This window comes from Lactuca sativa, chromosome 8, assembly GCF_002870075.4.
Source record: "Lactuca sativa cultivar Salinas chromosome 8, Lsat_Salinas_v11, whole genome shotgun sequence".
Classification (NCBI taxonomy): Eukaryota; Viridiplantae; Streptophyta; class Magnoliopsida; order Asterales; family Asteraceae; genus Lactuca; species Lactuca sativa.
Genome location: NC_056630.2, coordinates 187,704,615 through 187,725,999, shown reverse-complemented (window position 1 = coordinate 187,725,999; position 21,385 = coordinate 187,704,615). Strand labels below are relative to the sequence as shown.

The window sequence follows — 21,385 nt, the reverse complement described above, 5'->3', positions numbered from 1 at the left end:
TGGCGTGTCAAAATGTGTCAACCCAAACACAACCCATTTAAATATACAGGTCACGGGTTGGCGGGTTTGGAACATAAACCCATATATGACCCACCAACCCATTTATTTAAACGGGTTCGCAAGTTGGCGGGTTCGTGGGTCAGATTTGGGTTCATGGGTCCGAATTTTACATATTTAAGTCTTAAACATCCAAATGAAAATTAAAAACATTCATAGAAACATGTTACAAACTTAGCCTTATAGCTTACGACTTATGACATTAAACCATTCACCATTAGTCATAATGTCAAAACAGTCAAATGGTCTATGAATAAATGGTATATTTTTGTAATACTTATTAAATATTAATACTTGATACATAAATACATTTAAAAATAAAATAATTTTTTTATTAATAATATAAATGGGTTGGCGGGTCAACCCGTTTATTTTTTGAGAAACCCATATATGACCCGTTTAATAAACGGGTTGGCGGGTTGGCGGGTTGAAAAACTCAACCCAAACCCATTTATTTCGTGTCGTGTCGCGTGTCGCGTCGAGAATTGCCAGCCCTAGACTTATTTGACATTTACGTAGACTATTTTTTAAAAAAATTCAAAATATCAACAATGGAACTTTTATTATTTTCAACGGATTACAATTAAATTAGTTTTTTTGTGTTGCTATAAGTAGCATGAATTTTGAAATCATGTGTAATTAGCGGTTTAAAATATATGCCACAATATTTTATTGTATTGTGGCAAATAAAAAAGTGCCACTAAACCTCTAAAAACTGCAGCGACAAAACTGAAAAGTGTCACTAAATGGTTTTAGTAGGAGCACTTCTAGTGACACTTTTTTAGGTATTTAGTGACACTTTTTGTGTGCCATTAAATGACATTTTGTTTGTAGTGCTTGTTATGATCTATGATTTTGGGAAAACTCGAATGTTGAAAATGTTTTGAAAACCATTTTGTAAACACTTTATGGTTTTGGGTCGTATTTAAAAAGTTTAAATTTATCATGATTTATATGGATGTTACAGCTATAAACGGAAAAATCACCATTAATGGTCATTTTAATCAAGTACATTACCATTCTTCATTATTTGACTTTGTTTCTTACATCTCTTTTCTATCTTGACAGCCAATTAGATTCATCGAACAACGATTTATAAAACCATATTTTATTTCGAATAAGAAAAACTTATAATCCGTCGATATTAAATAATATTGTTTTTTTCTTGCATTTAGCTTCATCGAACAACGATTTATAAAACCATATTTTATTTCGAATAAGAAAAACTTGTAATGTGTCGATATTAAATAATATTGTTTTTTCTTGCATTTAGCCTCTGATTAGGCTAACGGAGAAGATATCAATGTACTTTATAATTTTCCTTACTATTTATCCCAATCTCACATTCCTTACTAATAAACACCATTTGTAACGCCCTGATCCTCAGGTATTAATATTGACATTTTGGTTTGTCATTTTTTGAACCTACTCAGTGAGTTGGCTTCCTTATTCGTCGAGTAGTAGCAGGTTTGCCCGTGAATTTTAATGATCTACTCGCCGAGTTCGCTATGGGACTCAACGAGTAGATGCTGGCAGATGAAACCCTAAACTTCGGGGCCTTGCACCCTATTTAAAGGGTCATAAGCCTCCCTTAGCCTCCCCTTTACAGTTCTTTTCCTCCCAAAAACCCGGATTTGAGTGCGGGTGTGTTCTTGGTGATTTTAAGCTTGAAGGAGAGATTTGGTGAAGGAAGCACTTGGGGAAACAAGCTAGAAGAAGCAAAGGACTCGTGGGGATTCAAGATTTACATCTGTGGGGCACTTTCTGGAGGTATTAAGTTGTTCCTTGGCTCATTTCCTTCCAAACCCTTTTGTGCATGGATTCTAGGAAAGGGATTTTGTGTTTAAGCCAAGATCTGAAGTTGTAACTTCAGATCTGGACTCCTTTTGACCTTGAGATGCATAAAGTTATCAATTTGGCCTAGCATGTGCCTCCCCTCAAGTGTATGACTCAATTCCAAGCTTAGATTTGCTATTTTAAGGCCTTAAAGCCATGCATGCACGTAAAGTTTGCAACTTTACGTGAAAAGCATGCCTCAGGAGCCTAGATCTGTAATTTGGAAGCATTACATGGCTCCAAGGAGTCTGTATGGCTCGAGATCTGATAGGACTCGGCAAGTCTCAGGGGGAGACTCGGCGAGTCATATGAAGACAGGCATGGACTCGGCAAGTTGGATGAACAACTCGACGAGCCTGATGAACATTGCTATGAACTCGACGAGTTGGATGAACAACTCGGCGAGCCGGAAGAAGATTGCCTAGAACTCGACGAGTTGAAGGAACAACTCGGCGAGTCAAGTAAGATTCCCCAATTGATTTGATGGTCATAAACGTGTCGAGTGGCAAGCAAGGAAACTCGATGAGTGGACCTTAGATTATCAGCCAAGACCGTATGAACTCGGCGAGTCACCTCGATGACTCGGCGAGTAGATGTTATCCTTGGAAACTCGGCGAGTCATTAGTTGTACTCGGCGAGTTTGGGTCAACATGGACTGTTGACTTGATCCTAACTGAAGTGGACCAGGGCGGACTTTAAGGTTAATGACTGGGTATTACATGTCACTTTTAGGTAGTTGAGTTGGAGCAGTTCGTGGGGCATATCCAGTCGAAAAAGTATTAGTTCAGCGTTCGTGTCAGGTGAGTCTTCTCACCATACCTATGGGTCTAAGACCCCGGGGGGAGCCCGTGGCATTGGATGTAAGACCATGTGGGGTAGCCCTTGGCATTCCTAGGTGAAGACCATGTGGGGGAGCCCATGTCAGTCCTAGGTAAAGACCATGTAGGGTAGCCCATGTCACTATTATAGATTTTATGTATGCATGGTTTATGTGTTATGCGTGTAGCTTTATGGCTATCAGGATATGTGATTGTGTGTGGTATGCTCTGGGAAACTCACTAAGCATTTCGATTACATGTTGTTGATTGTTGCAGGTACTTCGGAGCCTAAGGGCAAAGGCAAGGCGTGATGACGTGGCGTGTACTCTACCTCTCTTTTGGATGTTTTGGGGACTCTCTGATGATTTCATAAAAACACAACAATGATGTAATGAATGTGAATTGGAAACAAATGTTTTGAAAACTCATGGAATGTGTAATCGGCTGATTAATTAAAACGAAAAATTTTCTTTGTAAAATTTGGGCTGTTACACCATTTAAACTATAATTATATTCAAATAGATTCCACCGCCCTACCTGATTCACCTCATGTCATCAATTTTGTATCTTGATATTAATTGAATTCGAGAAAAAAAACAATTATTAGTTTAGTATGAAAAACTTTCGCATAAAATTTATCAGGGAAAATAAATGAAAAAAATGTACGCATGTGTTACAATGTGTGTGCGTGTGTGGTTGTGGAAAACAGAAATAACAATGTACTTTCTTTTTTTGTCACACACATGGAGTACATTGTTATTTCTATTAGGGATGTAAGTGGGTCCAAACCCAGACCAGATGGACCCGGAACCGGTTAACGGGATTTTGTACAACCGAAAACCAAACCGGTATATAAGAACCGGTTCCGGTTCGGTTCCGGGTAAAGTGGGTCTAGAACCGGAAAACCCGGAAACATCAAAGTGGGTAGGTTGGAACCGGATAAAGTGGGTTTAGAACCGGAAAACCCGAAAAACCCGGATTTGTTTGGAAATTACTTACTACTTAGTGGGTTGAACTTTAAACAATTTCATAATGATATCCCGACTTCGGGGGACTGTAAGTCATTGAATATGAAACCAAAATTGACAAACTTATAGTCCAAAATCATGTACAAACTCTAAACTACACTCTGGAAAAAACCACATGTCAATCCGACTTTAAATGAATGAGATATGCATGTGTTAAATTTTTTACAGAATTGAAAGTACAAAAACAAATAGTTGAAAAGTTGAAAATTTTCAGCTTTGATATCCCGACTTTGGGGGCTGTAAGTCATTGAATATTAGACAAAAAATGACAAAATTATAGTCTAAAATCATTTACAAACTCTAAACTACAAGCTGGAAAAAACCTCATGTCAATCCGACTTCAAACGAATTAGATATGCATGTTTTAAAAACTTTCACAGAATACAAAAAAGCTGAAAAACTAAAAGCTTCCAGCTTTGATATCTCGACTTTGGGGGACTGTAAATCAATGAATATAAAGCTAAAAATGACAAACTTATAGTCTAAAATCATGTACAAACTCTAAAATACACGTTGGAAAAAACCGTATGTCAATTCGACTTGAAACGAATGAGATATGCATGTTTTAAATGTTTCACAAAAACCGGTTTTTTGTGAAACATTTAAAACATGCATATCTCATTCGTTTCAAGTTGAATTGACATACGGTTTTTTCCAACGTGTAGTTTATAGTTTGTACATCATTTTAGACTATAATTTTGTCATTTTTAGTTTTATATTCATTAATTTACAGTCCCCCAAGGTCGAGATATCAAAGTTGGACGCTTTTAGTTATTCAGCTTTTTTGTATTCTGTGAAAGTTTTTAAAACATGCATATCTAATCCGTTTGAAGTCGGATTGACATGCGGTTTTTTCCAACTTGTAGTTTAGAGTTTGTACATGATTTTAGACTATAATTTTGTCATTTTTGGTCTAATATTCAATGACTTACAGCCCCCCCAAAGTCGGGATATCAAAGCTGAAAATTTTCAACTTTTCAGCTATTTGTTTTTGTACTTTCAATTCTGTGAAAATTTTAACACATGCATATCTCATTCATTTAAAGTCGGATTGACATGTGGTTTTTTCCAGAGTGTAGTTTAGAGTTTGTACATGATTTTGGACTATAAGTTTGTCAATTTTGGTTTCATATTCAGTGACTTACAGTCCCCCGAATTCGGGATATCAATATGAAATTATTTAAAGTTCAACCCACTAAGTAGTAAGTAATTACCAAACAAATCCGGGTTTTTCGGGTTTTCTGGTTCTAAACCCACTTTATTCGGTTCCAACCTACCCACTTTGATGTTTCCGGGTTTTCCGGTTCTAGACCCACTTTACCCGGTACCGTACTCGGAACCGAACTGGAACCGGTTCTTATATACCGGTCCGGTTTTCGGTTCTACAAAATCCTGTTGACCGGTTCCGGGTTTTCCAGGTACGGGTCCATCCAGTCCCGGTTTGGACCCACTTACATCCCTACCTTAAACCCCTATTCTATGCCAAAATTAATTATTTTAAACATATTCATATAAAATAATGCCTAAGATTTATAAAGGGATTATTTTCAATTAAGATAAGAATAGGATAAGGACAAAGAGGTTTGACTTTGTGATTTGACATAATTCTTATTCCATATGCAAATCACAGTAACCAAGGCATTACCCACCAAATAACAAAGCATGGACCCTCAGATTTCCATACACTTAAGTCTCCCACCTTTTCTTTTATCCTCTTAAAGCAATGTCTGTGGAGGAGTTTTAGACTTCCCCACTTCTATCACTCTCTCATATTCTCTCAAAAACTCATCTCAAAAGCAAGAACAAGAGCTAGTTGAAAGCTAAATTTCTCAACTCCTCTCTAGAGTTTTTAAGTAAGTTTCTCCACTCATCTAACATTTTATTTAATTTTCAAAATGAATCCATATTATTTTATTTATAATAATATGTGATGATCACCTTTAGGACAACATTCCTCCCAGGAAGTTCCTAATCTCAGCCAAAATTTTAGGCTTGAAATCTTCACTCCATCACTCCAAACAACTCATCAACCAACCCAAGGTGAGCTTCGTACCCCACCTTTTCTAAGTTTTTATTGTTTTTGGGGGAGAGTACAAGTCAAAGTCTTGTGTAAATCATGATCTATTTGTTTATTGTGTATGCATGCCTTCTTACATGTGCTAAGTACGAAACCCCTTATAAATAGTCCAAAAACTCGAGATTTTGGTCAAGTCTCAAGAGTTTGGATTATATTTCACAAAACATGTTTGGAAACAAGAACTAGTATGTACCAAGTATAAGTCACAAATTTTTTTTATCACAACTATAAGGAATTGCTTCAAGCTTTACTTAAATAAGTTGTTAGATAAAATATTTTGGAAAGTGATTAAACTATGGAAATAATAATATTTTGGAATCACTGTTGGTTAAACATAAATATAAAGGTTATCTTGGAATATTATGTCATACTCATGAATTTTTACTAGATTAACAAACTAGCTGAGATTATTTATAAATATTTAATATAAATAATTTTATCAAGAGAAATATACGAAAACAGATTTTCATGACAAAAATATTTGCATGTCATAAACTGCTGTCGTAAAACCTTCAGAAACATAAGTGATGATATGTATGTCATAAAACAGAAAATGCGTGTCATAACCCGCAATCATAAATTTACACAAATTACAACTTGACACTTTTTCTTTTATCTAATATGGGCCCGAGCCGATAAATTTATAGAAGGGATGGACCATTTTTACCAACTCCGATAATTTTAGGTCATTTCGATAAATGTTCAAAATGGGTTATTTTTCAATAATCGATATGAAACGAAAACGATATTTCTATTCAATGAGTACGAGTATCATTATTTATCTAACAGATAATGGATCTCAACGATTGCTCAAAAGGTTGTTAATATTCTAGTCAGACAAATCTCAAAAGTACCTAAATCTAAAAATATTAGTGTACGTCTAAAATCCTGTAAGGAGTTATAGCCATAGTCTCCTGGAGGGAGAGCGGGAATTTGTGTATAGATCTATATGGGGTTGACACCCCGCACCTTCGTTGTTCGCTACAGCTAGACCGGCCAGTCTAGGGTGACATATATCTTTATCAAAACGAGGGCGCCTGAGAAACGCCAAAACATATCTCGGTTATATTAGTATGATTATAATGACTCACTAGAATATGTCATGTTATCTTGAAATTTATGCAAGGAAAACCTCATAAATAAATTTTGGCACGTTGTGTTGACTGTCCTACGCAGGGTAGTGATGGTCCGCATTTGTTGTGTTGACTGTCCTTTTTCATTGCGTAGAATGTCCACAATCGCCATGTTGATTTCTTTCACCTAACCAGTATTAGAGTTTTAATACTACTATTTTACAAATAAGAAAACGTAAGACTTTATGGAAAACGTTTGTAAACAATTTTGAAAACGATAAGCTAACACAAGTATACACAGTTGGAAATAGAACTTACGAATATTTTATGGCAGAAAATATAGGATTTTATGGAGAAAACGATTTTATACGATTTCGATAACGATAAACTAGAACGAACACTCAATTGTACCCGATAAGAAAAACAAGATTTACAACTATATTCTCTTTTCGAAAATAGGGGATTTTTCTAGAAACGGTTGCCTATTATTACTCAAAATAACTATTCTCTCGAACACAGCTCGCCTTTACAAACTACACTACTTTTCAAAATCACTCATAAGGATAAACCAAAGTAACGACATGCACACATATACCCATGATTTTCAAAACAAGACTTCAAACGATTTCATATAAGATATCGGATCTTCTGAAAGTACAATGAGCACGATTCTAAACAAGTGTAAAACAATTATATACAAAAATGTTTATGAACTCACCAACTTTTTAGTTGACGCCTTTTCAAAACGACTTGTGTTCTCAGGGATCTAGTAAGCAAGTAACAAGGGACGCGAATGCAGGACTATTTAGTTGTAGTTTGGAATTTTTTTGCTTATGTCTCTTTTGTGTTACTCGAAGAACAAATACAATATTTAAACAATGTAAGTTTGTTATCTCAATGTATGATGTTTGGATTGCTTTTTTTCATTTATACTCAATTGTTATGATACTGCACAATGAAGTCACCCGCCTCCGGACGTTTCCGCCGTCTGGTTCGGGGGTATGACAGGAATCGAAACCAAATCGATAGGAAACCTTTTCCCGAACATATTCAGAACAATCCTCCGAAATACCCTTGCGGAACTGACGGTGCGATCATCTGTAATCTCCACCTCTATTGGGGAATCCAAAGTCCCCGGAGCATGTCGAAACTTTTTGTTGAGCGTAAGATATATAAATGATCGGGTAACCCCCAAATCAAAAAGAATCTAAGCCGACAAACCATTGACCAGAAAGGTCCCTATATGAAATCATAACAACATAAGCATAACAATAAGATAAGCAAGACAGAAATAGATTGCATATCAGTCACGATGTCTAGCGCTACACAGGCATCCTCAGTAGTCAACTGAAATGTGCGACTCTTCACCGCAGGAGCTTCCGCCTTGATCGGGCGGCCATCAGTGATCCTTATCGTGGCGGGTGCAGGCGCTGGCACCGCTCCTCCTCCTCTATCCAGCCTCGGAAAATCGGCCTTTTTATGACCGGTCTGGTTGCAGTGGAAACAAATCAAGCCCTTCTTGGGGCAATCCCGACTCATGTGACCCAGCTGACCACATGCATAGCATACCGGGCCTGTAGCTGAATAAGCTCCACTGTGTGGCTTACCGCACTTGGCACATTGGCCACGGCCCTGTTGGCTCTTTCTGGGAGGATCGGAGGTCTTAGGCTTCTTAGCCTGACCCACAGTTGCCTGAACCTGCTCAGGCTTCCGCTTCGTGCAGAGCTCTAACTCAATTTCCCAATCTCGGGCCTTCTCTACCATGCCATTCAGGGTCTTGCACCTCAAAAAGCTCACAAACTCCTGAATATCATCCCTCATCATGGAATGATACCTCGCCTTCTTCATCTCCTCATCCGCAGCGTACTGCAAAACCAATAATGCCCTCTTCGAAAACATGGCGGTGATCTCCGCCACCATCTCGGTAGTTTGCTGTAAATCTTGGAACTCTCTCACCAAACATTACACTTCGATGGACGGTGAAAACTCATGATCAAACCTCCGCACAAACTCCTCTCAAGACATCTTAGCCACACCTGCTGATCCTACCTCGCGAGTAACCTCCTCCCACCAGTCTCGTGCTCGATCCCTCAACATATAAGATGTGAACCCCACCTTTGCCGCATCGAGGCAAAAGCTCGTGCGTTGGGCATTCTTCATGTCTACCACCCAGCGTCGAATAGTGATGGGATCCCTGACCCCGAAGAAATCAGGCGCTCCACACGCCTTGTACTCCCTGAACGAGGGAGCTCGGGCCCTAATCTGACCTGCAACAATCTAGGCTCGGATACCAACTTGTAACAGCCTAAATTTTATAGAAATTTTTAACTTTTATAAATATAAAAATCAACCATAATTGTGTCCAAAATAATCCCATTACACAGCCACAATGTTTCCAAAAGATCAGAGTATCGAAAACTAGATGCATAAATATTAGAGAATGCATGTCGCGCCATCAAGTCGGGCCATTGCCGTTAGAACCAGAAGTACCTGAAACATCCAACAAAACTGTAAGCACACGCTTAGTGAGTTTCCCAAACATGCAAACATAAAATCACATAATATCATGCACACATACATATAATTTTGCCATGGACTCCCTCTGTGGTCTTCAATGGAATGCCATGGGCTACCCCTATGGTCTTATATCCCTGGGTTATAGGCTCCTCCCATGTTCTTGCCAAATATCATGGGCTCCTCCCATGGTCTACACATAAGTCCACATATAGATCAATAACAAACAAGTCCATATTCCAATACAAATCATCACATAACAATTAATGGGCTGGCCTTGGTGACTTCGACCCATGAGTGTAGTGAGAAGACTCACCTTAAATATTGAACGATAGCTAACTAGGTCCCGGCTCCGAATATCAGATTTACTCAACCCCTAAACAGAAATAAATCCTTAAATACAACTCAAAATGCCCTAAAACCCCTTATAAGTCAAACTTGGTCAAAGACTAAAGTCAAAGGTCAAAGTCAACAGTCCGAGTTGACCCAACTCACCGAGTTGTCCTTCAACTCGTCGAATTTCTCCATTAACTGCACAAATCGGGAAAACTATCATCAACTCGCCGAGTTCACTAATGAACTCGCCGAGTTAGCCAAAAATCCAACAACTTAATGCATTAAGCTGTTTCCCTCAAATCTAGGAACTCCAAATCTCATATCTCCTCTGAAATGATGTCTAGAAGGGTAAAGTTTCCAACTTTACCCTTAGGAACCATCCAAAGTGAGTCAAACCCAAACTTTAGACTTATTAGATTGAGGCTTGACTTCCAACTTTACATCCATGCAAGCTAAAAAAGAAACCCTTGGGTTCAAGATGGGCTAAAAAGGAACTTATTGCATGAATGGGACCTAGAACTTAGTAAAGCTTGCAACTTTAAGTCAGAAGGGGCCATAAAATGGTCAAATCTAACATAACAACCCCTGGAACACACAACTTCTTGGACAATCCACCCATGAGCCCAAAATCAAGATAAAACCTTAAAACAAAGAGATCTAAATGATAACAAAGCAAGGTATAAACTTGATACCTCCAAAAGACTGCAACAAGTGGGAAGATTCTGGATCCAAGTCTTCCCTCCAAACTTTACACCTCCAACTTCAAAGCGTCTTCAAAAGAGCACAAAAGATCAACACTCAAGACCCTCCACAAGCTCACACGCTCACAAAATAAGATGATGCACGCTATTAAGGTTTTCTGGACAGAGGAGGCTGACAAGGAGGCCAACCAAGGGACTTAAGGCCTTTAAATAGGGTGCAACACCTTAATAATTAGGGTTTCCTTCCCAGCCGCCAACTCGTCGAGTTAAAGCACCTCAACTCGCCGAGTTGGTAAATTAATTTTCGCAGCCAAAGCTCTCTCGACACGTTGAGTTGGAGCTTCCAACTCACCGAGTCCCAAAGGAAAATACAAACAATTTGAAGAATAAGCTCATACCTAAACCAAGCATTACACAACTTATAAGAGGTGGCATCAGTTATGAGGGAATGCGTGATTTCCTCTCTAATAACAAACACCCACAAACCATACTCTCTCTCTCTCTCATACACACCTAGATGACTTAACCATCAGAGTGTACTTCTGGGTCTTCAGCACATGGTGCCACTAGCGTATCCTCTCTCATTTGTTCTCATGTTTTCCGACTGAACGAAGCACGTACACTTCATCGTAACCAACTAAAAGACCGTGTTCACATCATGAGGCTTACATTATGAATCAAATTGGGAAAATGAAAGATATCAAAGGATTATGATTCATGTATTCAAGTAATATGTTCATTATTATAACTTGAATAATAAATGCGATCAACAAAATCCCAGTTAAATGATGAAAAATATAAAATAATACATTTGATTAACAATAAAATGTCAAGGGATTTCATACCACTAGACCAATAAACTTTTTGAAAATAATGTTCGGCACAAAGCGTTTGGAAGCTTCTAACACAACGTTTTAAACAAAAAGACTCGTTTGACACTATAAGCTTTTAACGTTTAGTTTAAACAAAACGCTTCAAATCCAAATGTTATTTCGCGTAACATTTAACAAAATGTTACCAACTAGTTTTGTCAAATACACCTTTTGACAAATATACAAATATTAACCATTATTTAAAGTTGTATGTTGTTAAAAATTAGGAAAAAAAAAAGGGGGGGGGGGGGGGCAGAGGGGGAGGGGTCTGAATGTTACTATAAATAGAAAATTAAATACTTATCAAAAATAGAAAACATAAACACATGTTTATATTAATAACAGAACTTGAGAGTTAGGTTTGGCAATTTATTAATAGTTAAATCGTCTAGGGTTCATCCACACGATTAAATAAAAAGTTGAAAGTTGTTACTTGTTAGTGACGTGACCGGAAATTCATCTCGGCTCACCGTAGACCCTCCGTATAATTCAACCATCAATTCCTGCGAATTCTTTCCCCCAAATTCCATTCCAATCCAATCCTCCAAAATCTTTCTCTCTCTCCCCCCCTCCGTGTCAATGGCGTCGACGACCGCCGGTGTTCTCCTGTTCGCGGCCCTCATCGGCGTTTTGGCAATCTCCACCACCGCAAGACCTTGCAAAACCATTTTCTTCATCACTTCGTCATCATCTCACTACCCCACCGACGATCCTTTCCTCCCAAAACCTAATTTCCATATTCTTCGAAACCCCAACAATTCCCCACGTCTCACCTTTTTCGTCACCGAAATCCGCGAATTCCATCGCACCAGATCGCTTCCTCGCTCTGCATCTGTTTTTGATCGCTCTATCGAATCATCATCATCCGATGATGTTGTCTCTTCAGTTCCGTATTATTCCGCAACGTCTACCTCTGTTAAAGCATCGATTCGTGAACGTACCATGGACATCATGAGCATCGTCGGCGCGTTACTCTTCGGCGTTGGATGTGGTGCTCTCACCGCCGCTACCATGTACTTAATCTGGTCCCTGTTCGCCCCCAGACGCTTTGATTTTGGCGCGGATTCTGATGAGGAGAGCGATGACGAAGAAAATGGCGTTAGATCTAATTCGAACGGTTACGTCGCCATCCCTGCCGTTGCTAAACCTGTGCCTCCTACTGCCGACGAAGTTGCTGCAATGAAATGAATGAAGCGTTTTCGAGGTTTCTGCTTCTAGTAAGGCTTTTCGATTTTCAAAATCTTTCTTCTCTCTGTCTATTCTCCCTGATGTTACTAAACCTTAATATTGCAATGCAATGAATATCTGGTGTTATGATCATTCTCGAATTCCATGGTTCGTTTCATTGTGTGTGAATTGCGATTGGTTAATTTGTTTCAACTCTAAACAATCAGACATTCATAATCATGATCACTTCTACTTGAACACTCAAAATAAAGTCGTAATAATATTATAATAATCAGATTAATCTCACATCCACACACCTCCATTGCATTCTTGATTGATTGTGTCAATTGGGTTAGGCTCAAATTGAGGGATTAATATAAATCTGTAACAAAATTCATCTTAAAAGTTCAATGGATTTTCTTTACTGGAAATTGATTCTTGATATGAATTTCTTTATCTTAAAGTGGTCTTTTGACCCAATTGTATTAATGGAACTCTGCAATCTATAGGCTTTGGATGTGGGACTAAAGCGATTATTGCAATTGATGTTGCAATGATCTGTTTTGAGTGTTCAATTGGACTCATCATCATTTGAGGGTTTCTAATTATTCAAGGACCAAATAATTAGATTTGGAGAAAAGTGGAGTTGTAGCAGAAGAATTATTTATTCAATAAAAACATGAAATTACTTAATTATCCTTAGTTTTAGTTAATTGATAATTTGATTCATAGAAGTAGAAGGTAGAGGTAGGTACTTGTGACAACCCCATGTGACTGGTTTTCTTTATATGTTATTAGTTTTCTATAGGGCCCACATATGTTGGGTAACCATATAACATGACATGACAATTTTATACTGAACTGAGATTGAGACTGATATATGATTTGTTAATTAAATTTTTTTTTTGCTATAACGTGTTTCCGATCGTGATTGGTTAAATATGAACAGAAAAAGTATTTTATTTCCATAAATTTCTATGGCTTCGTTTTTGTACATGACATTTGATGTGGATAACGACATGGTAACATGTGCCACATTGGTGTTACGTTGGTTATATATTGTGTGAATTAGTGGAAAAATAAAAGTTGGTTGTTAATATGGTAAAAAAAAATAAAGTACATTTCCTATTTTGGTAAAAAAGAATGAAAAGTTCATTGCTATATGCTACAATGATTTTTATTATGATATAGTACTTACCCTAGAAAGTGTTGGGTTGAAATGTTTGATTATTTACTTAAAAGGCAAAACAAAAAATGTTTAATATGACAAGTAAGGTATAAGATTTAATCATTAAAAAGGTTTGGGAGGGTCTCAACCGATAAAGGAATCTCTAAAAATGTTGAGGGTCTTAACCTATTAAGTCGGAAAAATATGTTGTGTTTTTCTATATTTTGTCCAATTTCGGATTGTGGTTGATGAATGTGATTGGTAGGGGATCATGACTTTTGTAACCGCTTATCATAACAACCCAAAAGGAAATTTTGTTACATGGATGGTATAGTTAAATGATCAAATATATAAAAAGAGATATAGAAGAGGGGCAAAAGAAAATTATCCTAAAAACTTGAGAATTTGAATCCTGAGATGAAAGGGTATGCATCCTTCCTTCTAAAGGTGAACATATACCGGTTTTGGTTTTGTAAAAACCGTTTCTTTTTTTAAACGGTTTTCTCTAGACCGGTTTTTGTTTTTAGTTGTATAATAAAAACCGATTCCAAACCAAAGATTTGGTTCTCAAAAAAAAAATGGTTTTGGAAAACTGGTCCGGTTTTTTTATCGGATCTCAAAAACCGGTTTTAGATGTGAACCTCGACTCCCTTCCCTTTCTTTGTACATAACTCTCTTTTCCTTTCTGTTCACAAACTTCCCAAATCATATAGAACATCAACTTTAACTAATATTCCATTGCTAAAGACACATTACTAGACTTAATTGAAACAGTATTTCACTAGAAAAAATACATTTCATACATTAAAGGGTACGAGTTGCAATATTGGATAATCTTTAACAATTCTTCATATCGTATCATGAGAAAACTCTTTGATAAAGATGCATATTCAATGTGGGTCTCCTAAATTATACTGACTTCCAGTTGACTACTACCACGTTTGATGTGTTAGATACCGATGAACTTGGTGATATCTTTTTTCAAGGTCTTCTACTTTTAAATTTATTTGATAGATAGTATGCTCATCATTTTCCATTTGGTTTATAAAATATGTTTGAACCTAATTCCAAAAAAGATGTTCTACCCTCGTAATTGTCGATAACTTCGTATTTTGTCATATTAACCCAAGCGTTGGTCAACACGACTTCTTCGTTGGTGCCAAGACATGTTTTAAAAGGTCGGGAAATTGTGTGATAAGAGAATGAGAGAGTTGCAAGAAGGTTGTGTTGTGATAAAATGATAAGTTTTATTATAATATTTATAGGGGAAAATGACAAATATGTTCTATCAAGTTTTTAAGGTTTACCCTTTTAGTCTTTAAATTATATATGTGGCTTTATGAGGAAACGAATTCGTGGGCAGCCTGTGTTTTTGGTCCCCTTTACTTGCTTTAGTAGGTTTATAGACAAAACTTGCCACATCATCCATGACAAAGCTATGGAGATGGACGATAAGAAAAACCCACAAGAAAAACTCTAAACCTAATGCCACAAACTCACCTCCACAACCAAATCGCACCAGCTGAATCTTCGATTCCACAAATCTCATACACAATTACACCTCCAATCGCTATAATCCCTCAAATCCCAGTGTTCCCTCTTTTGCCTCCCTCAATCCCACGTCCACTTTCCCTTCTTCCCCCTATGCGTCAACCAAATGGCGACATTGCAAAGACTACAAACGAAAACGTTGATTCCGACAAAGATGGTGACGAATCAGGTCCCAAATATGAAACTTCAGAAGATAGCAAGTTGTTTACAGAGAAACAGGAGACTAAGGCAGTTAGGTGAACCAATGAAATTATTCGGTTAAAGAGAAATGGAGAGAAGAGATAGCTTGGGGATGATAATGACGAAGTTAGATTCAGAAGGCCAGGCTAGTTGGAAAGACTGATGTAGATTTTGGAGGAAGAAGAAGTAGCTGTGAATGTAGCACAAATGGATGATGGAGGGAATGAGGTCGAAGGAGAGACGGCATGAGGTCGACGGAGAGGCATTTCAATATCCATTTTATACAGAAAGATTTATGGCTTTATTGAAGACACTATATGAAATTACAAAGGATTCAGTGGTGAAAGCTGTAATTAGGCCAAAACATCTCAAATCTCCTTCGAATTTGTTTGTTATACAAATACCGTGGTGTTTATCTTGACACCAACGTAATAGTATTGAAATTTTCTCTAAATCAATGAACTCGGTCGGGAGCAGAATTGGTGATGTGGCAAAGTTTGGTCAACAAATTGAGAAAATTCAAAGTCAATACGGGGAAATTGGTCAACAAATGTCAATCTGGCAAATGGGTAACTGGATAGCCCTTTCACTTTGACCAAAAGGATGTAATCGACCCGAAGTAAACGACTGCGTTCCCTTATAAAGCCACGAAAATAGTTTAGGGACTAAATACACCAACCCTAGAAAATTTGTAGGGCATTTGTGTCATTTTCCCATATTTATAGCGGTTTAAAAGAATAAAAGATAGTCATTCAAGATCATGAGCAATAATATTTAAAGATTTCAGAACCAAGAGTGTTCGAAGATTTCAGGATCTCAACATTCGTCCTACTTCTGCTTGGAATGAGGGGTGTATTAGATAGTATTATATTAGTATTTGATATTATCCTATTTTCCATATTATCTTCATATAGTTTCTTTATTTTATTTTTAGAGTGATAGAAGCTTCCTAAATTGTATTCTATAAATACCTTTGGCATAAAAGAGAATGAAATACAAAATATTCTAAACATATATCTAACAATAACAAGTCAAAAGGATGTGTAGTGAAACTAATATAACATGCAAAAATAATAGGAAGGAAGTTAACATTTATACTACTAATATACTACCCACCACATGATACTAAGCCTCTACACTCCTCCTATATGAGGTTATGTCCATGGAAAAATTTGGCTCCTTCAACTTTAACCTCACACTATCTTCCTATTTCCTCGTTGGACAACCTCTCATCCTCACTTCACCTACAACAATCATCCTCACCCTCATCATGGTAGACATCAGATGTATTTTATGAATGTGTATGAACCACCACAATCTTCCTTCCTTTAATTTCTCTATGATCAATGTACGCCCAACACATTTATGATTGTTGTGTATGGAACACTGTCCCATAAGTTTTTAATTCAAGTCCACCATTACATCCTTATTTCCTACAACCTCTATCTTCCGCTCAGTGATTCTTCCTAATCGGCCAATATTTTCAACCATGCAACAAAGTTCGCCTTACAAGCACCATGCAAATTTTTACCCTTGAGTTTCAGTGTGGCTTCCTTATCATAAAAAACTCATGTGGTTGCTCTCCACTTTAACTATCTCGCCTTGCAATGTTATCTTCAACACTCTTTTTTTATATATCATAGATCATAGATATGTAAAACACCCTTAACACCCTTTTATTATATATCATAGATTATAGGTATATAAAACACCCCTTTAGAGGAATAATTTGTTCATTGTTACATACTTATAGTCCTTCATTCTCTCCCCACTAAAATATCACCATACATATTGTTGGAAATATGCCCACTGTCATAACATACTAGTGATACAATAGTTGCATAGGTATGTATAAGTTTCACACTCAACTCAAGATTATGTAGCAAGAATATTTGATGAGAGGAATTAATTTAATTTTTATTAAAGTGTCAATAAATAATTTAGAATTAATAAATTAATTTATTATTTATTGAAGTGTTAATAAATAATTCAAAATTAACTACTAGAATTAATTAAATAATCATGCTAAAATAATTATATTAATTATTATAATTAATGAATAGTTCTTATAGAAAATTATAACGGATTATATCAATAATATAGGTTTCTTGTTTGGTTGCTTGTTGAGGGGTGTGATATTGTCATATGTATTATGATTTAGACCATTGTCTCTAATTGCCTCCATCATAATGTAACCCTAAAACCTTTCTTGTAGGTTAAGTAAGTTGCTAATATTGTATGAACAATTATCAAAGTGGTTAGATCATAGTGATTTATTTATTTGAATCTACTGTTTGTTTTGTTTATTGAATTTGAAATAAGCACTATGATCCAACACATATCATGTGTTAATTGTATTGATGTGAAACCCTTTTTCTTCCAACATTGACTTCTAGCCATCCAACCTATAATTTAGAATAGTCATAGTGTCTGTCATGGAAACAATGTATTGGAAAAAGCATACACCAATGTACCCTGATGTGTAAAGGATAGTTTATAAATGTAACATCCCTAAAATCAAGGTATAATTTTCATTTTTCAAAACCATTCAAAAACATAAGTGTCCACAAATCATAGTTTCCAAAAGTCAAAACATGAATATAGCTTCCCAAAATCATAAACTCATAAAATATCTAGGATGATGTGCACGATCAAGCCTTCGCCTTGCGCCTGCGCTCTGAAGTACCTGAAACCATAACAATCAACTGTAAGCCTAAGCTTAGTGAGTTCCGCCAAAGTTCCACACACAACCATACAGATAACAACATACATATATGAGCCTTCAACCTGACTGGACCGCCTCGCAGGCCTTCATTCTATTCGGACCGCCCCAGGTATCTTGTCCTTCAGTACAAAGTAGGACCGCCTCAACCCAACAAACCATAACATGTCGACCTATACAATAACAATCAATAACCAACAAGTACAATTAATCATACATAATCAGTGAACATAGGTAATCATACAGATCTACCAATCTATCATATAACCAACATAACATCAATCCAATATACCATGATACATAATCCAATGAGTCAGCATTGTTGCCTTTGACCTACAAGTACAGTGAGGAAAACTCACCTCACAATCTAAAATTTAGCTGAATAGATCACTGTTCCAACTACTAACTCTACCGGTCACCTATTCAATAAACAGAGACCTAAACTCAAACTACTACTCAAATTACCCAAAATGTCCCAAGGTCAAACTTGGTCAAAACCCTGGTCAAAGGTCAAAGTCAAAAAGTTAAAAAAAGTCAAGACCCATATTATGTTGAGTACGTCCTGCGTACTCCATCTATATGCATGGCATACATGACTTCAGCCTTGTACGCACTGTGTACCACTTAGGTACGCCCAACATACACAAGGCATGTCCAATTTCCTATTAATAACTTATTCACTTAAGATCTTTCTTCCAAAGCTCATATCTGAATCCCAAATGACATTCTAACTCATAAGGTTTCCAACTTTATGACTTTGCAAGGCTAGAAAGTGCCCAAAACCAAAATCCTAACTTATTACACAACTCCAAGCTTCATATCTCTTGCATAGGTGAAAGGAAAGAATCAAGATGAATTTTTTATGACTCAAAGCACCCAAAAACATCTAAAAGGACAACTCATTTGGTCTTAGAGTAAACCAAACTCATATATACCAAGATTATGGGACAAAAATCTCATAAAAGCCAAAACTAGCTAGATCTAACAAATGAATCATGAAGGTTCAAGCTTTATACCTTCTGGAGTTGAGAAAAGCAATGTAGGCTCTGGATCTACAAACTTGAGCTTCAACAATTGACAAGCTTGGACATCTTTTTCTTCCAAAATGCACCCAAAACACATAAAAAGGCTCTAGATTTGCTATAAGGGCTAGGGTTTTGAGTTGGAGGCTCAAGAGGGTGGAGGCTGATGTTAGGTAAGACCCCAAGGGGTTAGAGTCCTTAAATAGGGCTCAAAACCACAGAATTAGGGTTTCAACACTACGAAGGTACACTCACTGTACCATAAGTTACGTCCAGCGTAACACCCTAAAAACGCGTCCCCTTCAGCCTAGTACGCCCAACGTACTGCCAGACTCCCTTTTCCAACTTAACTTTATATCTTCTTCGTTTCAACTCTGTTTTTGATGATCTTTATATCAACGACAAGGTATCGATGAGATCTACAAGTCTATCTTGATACTTATAACTAAAAACATCTCGAACTAAAATCATTAATTTATGCAAGAAGCTCGAAACATAACCTTTCCTATTTTACCCCTCAGCTTCCATCGAACAATTCAAGATTTAAATCACTTATCCAACATCATACATGTCACACCCCAAAACCGGAACGATGGAAATGTTCCGGGGCGGAGGACATCATGCGTAGTATCACAACAATTGTATCATAGCAAGCATAGTAAACACAACCAAACATTGAATACATATATGAATAAGGTTTACATTGTCTTAGTACATAGTTTTGTTCATATCCAAAGTAAAATAGAAAGACGTGACTCTAACGCTCCGACTTCTCCAATCTCCTGAAAGTACCTGTCTACTAATTCCCTAAGAATACAAGCAGTTTTGAAAGAATATCAGCATAAAGATGGTGAGTTCATAAGCATTTAGTTTTGGTGGAAAATGTTTCTTTGATTCTTTTGAAAGGTGTTCCCCAAGAAAACCCTATATTTTCTTATGAAAAGCGTGTTTGAAAACCCATTCTTTCCATGACTTCCCGATTCATACAAGGTATATACAATCCAAGGAGTCGTGGAATGAATATGAATATATGTTAGTTATATGTAAAAACAAATACGTTTATGAAAAGCCGAGTTATCCCGGGAAAATCCTATATTTTCCCTAAAAACAGGTTATCCGTCCTAGAGGTAGAGATGCAAGTTTAGAAATCCCTGATTACTATCAGTATATTTATGAAAGTAGTTTTATTACTCAAAATAAAACAACGAAGAGTAGAGTCCGTAAACCAAAGTTAGTTTATACTTATTCATCCATGAAATCTTATTTGGAAGAAACTACCTAGAGGGTTATCCCAAACTATACCATTATAGTTTATTAGAGTTCATATGGAAAATGCTTTGTAAAAACCTTTCTGAAAGCTATGAAGTTAGATTTCCAAATTAAAAATTTCCCTTATGCTCAAGATATTAGAAAAAGGGATAAAATATCCGAATATGTTATTAAACATGGAAATCATTGGACTGTATTAATAAGTTTAAAACTTAATAAAATACTTTGAGTTTGACTTGTATTCCCCACCTGAAAACATTAAAAACACGGAAAATATAGGGGTATGAACTCACCTCGGGCGATTTGAATGAAAGATCGATACGGGATGCCGGATGTTCAAGTGAAGCCTTGAACACGATTGGATCCTAATTAACATGTAATGACACATAAAGGAGTCAAATGAAGGTATTTCTCTACTAAATATGATGGAGAACCACTCTAAGAACTTGGGACTGCCTACATTAAGTGCTAGAACCTTAAAGGATTGCATGAGGGAGGTGTATGGCCACCTTATAGGTGTGTACGGCCATGGGTGTGCGGTCGTACACTCATGGTGGAAGGTGCTTTTGAGGTGTTTTTGAGGTCCATACTTGTATCCATAAAGTGTTCTAGGTCCACAGTTAGTTGTAATACAAGTTTAGGGTCTTAGAAATGAGTTTGTGGTCCTAAGGTGTGTGTGTGGTCGCACACGGGAATGTGCTGCCTCACACAAGGAGTGTGTTGCCGCACAAGGGTGTGTGCGGCCATACACAGGTGTGTGCGGTCATACACCCTTCATGATGATGTCCAAAAAGCCAATTCTAAGGTGTAGCAAAGCTAGGTTCATGTCCAACTAGAATATGGAAGTCCAACTCTCACTTTGGAGGGTCTTTTAGGAGTGTAAGGCCACCTCGTGTGGGTGTGCGGCCGCACTCCCTCAAAGAGATGAAGAACATGAAGGGGCTCAATGATTCTAGGCTTAGATTAAGTGGTTCTTCAAGCACAACAAGCTAAG

General features: G+C 37.0%; 1 protein-coding gene across 1 annotated transcript; it reads left to right on the top strand.

Moving 5' to 3' along the window:
* The first annotated feature begins 11,719 nt into the window (after positions 1-11,719).
* Positions 11,720-12,632, top strand: LOC111916187 (uncharacterized). The gene has a single exon (XM_023911818.3). It carries the CDS (start codon positions 11,892-11,894, stop codon positions 12,498-12,500), a length of 609 nt encoding a protein of 202 aa, XP_023767586.1. The 5' UTR covers positions 11,720-11,891; the 3' UTR covers positions 12,501-12,632.
* Positions 12,633-21,385: the final 8,753 nt, after the last annotated feature.